This window comes from Petaurus breviceps, unplaced genomic scaffold (genome assembly GCF_028583685.1).
Source record: "Petaurus breviceps papuanus isolate PSGF00001 unplaced genomic scaffold, PetGlider_PUasm1.0 90849, whole genome shotgun sequence".
NCBI classification, from domain to species: Eukaryota; Metazoa; Chordata; class Mammalia; order Diprotodontia; family Petauridae; genus Petaurus; species Petaurus breviceps.
The window spans coordinates 23,788,265-23,790,901 of record NW_027187361.1 but is presented as its reverse complement, the minus strand read 5'-3'; the positions used below and the strand labels follow the sequence as shown (position 1 = coordinate 23,790,901).

Below are 2,637 nucleotides of genomic sequence, written 5' to 3'. Positions count from 1 at the left end.
GGGGGGGGGGGGGGGGGGGGGGGGGGGGGGGGGGGGGGGGCGCGGGCTTCACGCTGGGCCTCTGCTGAGAAGACCTACTGATTGGCTGCCGAATATTCCTCACACGCCTCCTGGGTTAGGAATTAGACATTCATCTCTGCGTTCCCCAATGGAAGCTGTTCTTTCCGACCCAAGCAGCTGGGTTGGTAAAGGCTGATTTTCCCCTAAGAGTCTCAAATTTGTGTCTGCGCTGACACATTGAGATAAGAAGCATTGGAAATTGTGTGTTAATGATGAGCTTGACAGATTCAGCAGGACCTGGTTCTCCATTTCCACTTAAAATCTCAGACTGAGAAGTCGCATGTAACCTGGGGCACAGTCATGAAGGCATTTCAAAAATAAACATGTACACTATAGAGACAAACACCTGTGACTTCTTTGTCTACTTTTGTGATAGTTGGGCTTGTAGGCTGTTGTCCAGTTCAGCAGGGTGTGCTAGGAAAAGGACAAGATTGGGGATTGGAATCTCCAGGATTCTGTTCCTTACCACCTGTGTTACCTTGGACAAAGCACTTGCCTTCTTGGGGCTTCAGTTTGCCCGTTTTAAAATGAGGGAGGTGGATTGGCTGACCTCTAAAATCCCTTCCTGCCATACATTGAGTATCATGTATTTCTCCCAAAAATTCTAACTTTAGAATGAAATATCTGCCACTGGAGTAGGGCATGATGTGCAAAAAAGCAATGAATAGTGAGTGATAGAATGTCACGAAAAAGGTGTAAGTCATTAACCTAAGCATTAAGTTCCAAAGGTCAGTGAAATGAGAGAAAAGCCAGAACAAACAAGGCTTTGTCACCCCTGTCTGGCTGTGTGACCTTGGGAAAGTCACTTCCCCTCTAAAATGAAGGGGATTAAATTAGGTAAATGATCTCTAAGGTCTGAAGAGCTGACTTCTAAGTACCAGTTATCAAGGGAAAGCTGTAGATGGCTTATTTTATCCTGAAGAGGGGAACGGCATGTTTCCTACAATGATTCTGTCAGATTTGCTTGGGTGGTGTGGGGGAGGGTGGAGAAGAGAAAGATAGATAAGGAAATTTTTTAACCTCTCTGTGCCTAAGGCAGAGCCCTGAAATTTATCTCTGAACAAATAGATGGGTTCCTAAAAATAGGAGTCCTCCATGAAGAGGAAATCCCAGGGTCCTTGTATATGGATCCGTATATGCGTATATGTTTAGTGGCCCCATCTCTGGATCACAAGCGACATGATTAATATTTGCCCTTTTAAAAATCTCCCCACAGGAGCGCGTTAAGCAACAAGCCGACTTTGTCCGTAGCAAATCTTTCCTGGTGCAGCCAGTGAAAACTGCTGAAGAACAGAAGCCCAGAGCAAAGCCGAACCTCAAAGAAGGACTTCATCGAGGCATTTCACTTTCCCATCAGAACCTGGGTACGCAAAATCTCTCTAACACAAGCAAAGGCTGTGGGTTAGCTCTGGCAATCTTATTTCAAACAGTTCTGTCCTCTCCGCATGCCGATGTGCATCACGCATTCACATGTGCACCCCCAACAAAATAACTTGTTTACGTTTAGGCTCTGTGTGATGCTTTTCACAATTACTGCTTGATAAAAATTAATTTATCCGAAGGAATATGTGTCCTTGCAAGGACCTCCCTGGCCATTGTTAAAGTAACAGGAGCAGTTTGCAATGGATTGGCAAGCTCCCCATTCAAGTATTTTTTTTTTCTTTCCCAGCAGCTCAGTCTCAGGTGATGAGTGAGAAAGAACTGAACCAACTAAAGAGGGCCAGTTATTCCAGCACAGATCAGCCATCCTGGATGGAACTCGCCAAAAAGAAGTCTCAAGCCTGGAGTGACATGCCTCAGATTATAAAATAGGGTGACTCAGAGCTGATTAAAAAAAAAAAACCCACTGCTTTGACAAGTTAATAACCCACTTAATGAAACTGCTGGTTAGGCCTGGCACAGGATCTGTGAAACCTGAGAGTGATTTTATCATCAAGTTAAGGAGTGGGGGAAACGTGCAGTAAAAGGAAGGTCAATGAAACAACTATTCCTGGGCCAGAGTTTACCAAAAACTTTGAAGTGATTAATGCTTGGAACAGGACACCTGGGAAGTCATCCAGATACCATTTCTTATGGGCCAGTAGGAACAAATGGGGATTTTTTTCCCCTTAAATTCCTTTTTGTAATATAGATGCTGCTGTTTGAGGGGAGGGCTGACTGTCTCAAGTGAAATTCGGGCTGGGAAATTAAGACTTCTTTGCAAGGCTGGGATAGAAGTAGTTTCATGAATGTCAAGAATATATCCTTCCATCTGAGGACAGGCCATTGCCTTTGGACACCCCCTGATCCATGGGTCACAATCTCTCTATTCATGTTTATGACTAAGAATGACATTGACTTTGGAACCAAGAGTGTTCTTTTCAAAAGCAGGGATGTGAACTCATTTATTTTCATGAAGATAAATCCACATGGAGATTATAAGGGAAAGGGGGATAGTGGAAGAGAGACAGAGAGACAGAGAGAGAGAGAGAGAGACAGAGAAGGAGAGAGACAGAGAGACAGAGAGAGAGAAAGAGAGAGAGAGAGAGAGAGAGAGAGAGAGAGAGAGAGAGAGAGAGGGAGAGAGAGAGACGGAGA

General features: G+C 44.6%; 1 protein-coding gene across 8 annotated transcripts in view; it reads left to right on the top strand.

Annotated features, from left to right (window-relative positions):
- Positions 1–2,631, top strand: part of CRACDL (CRACD like) — a 230,089-nt gene extending 227,458 nt beyond the window's left edge. For 5 of the 8 annotated variants that reach the window (XM_069072984.1, XM_069072986.1, XM_069072983.1 and 2 more), the window contains 2 exons: positions 1,277–1,424; positions 1,730–2,631. In XM_069072984.1, the coding sequence (XP_068929085.1) occupies positions 1,277–1,424; positions 1,730–1,872 (291 nt within the window). In that variant the 3' untranslated portion in view covers positions 1,873–2,631. Of the gene's footprint in view, positions 1–1,276; positions 1,425–1,729 lie in introns of those variants that run through there. The other 3 variants (XM_069072988.1, XM_069072982.1, XM_069072987.1) reach the window with 2 other exon arrangements.
- The last annotated feature ends 6 nt before the right edge of the window (positions 2,632–2,637 follow it).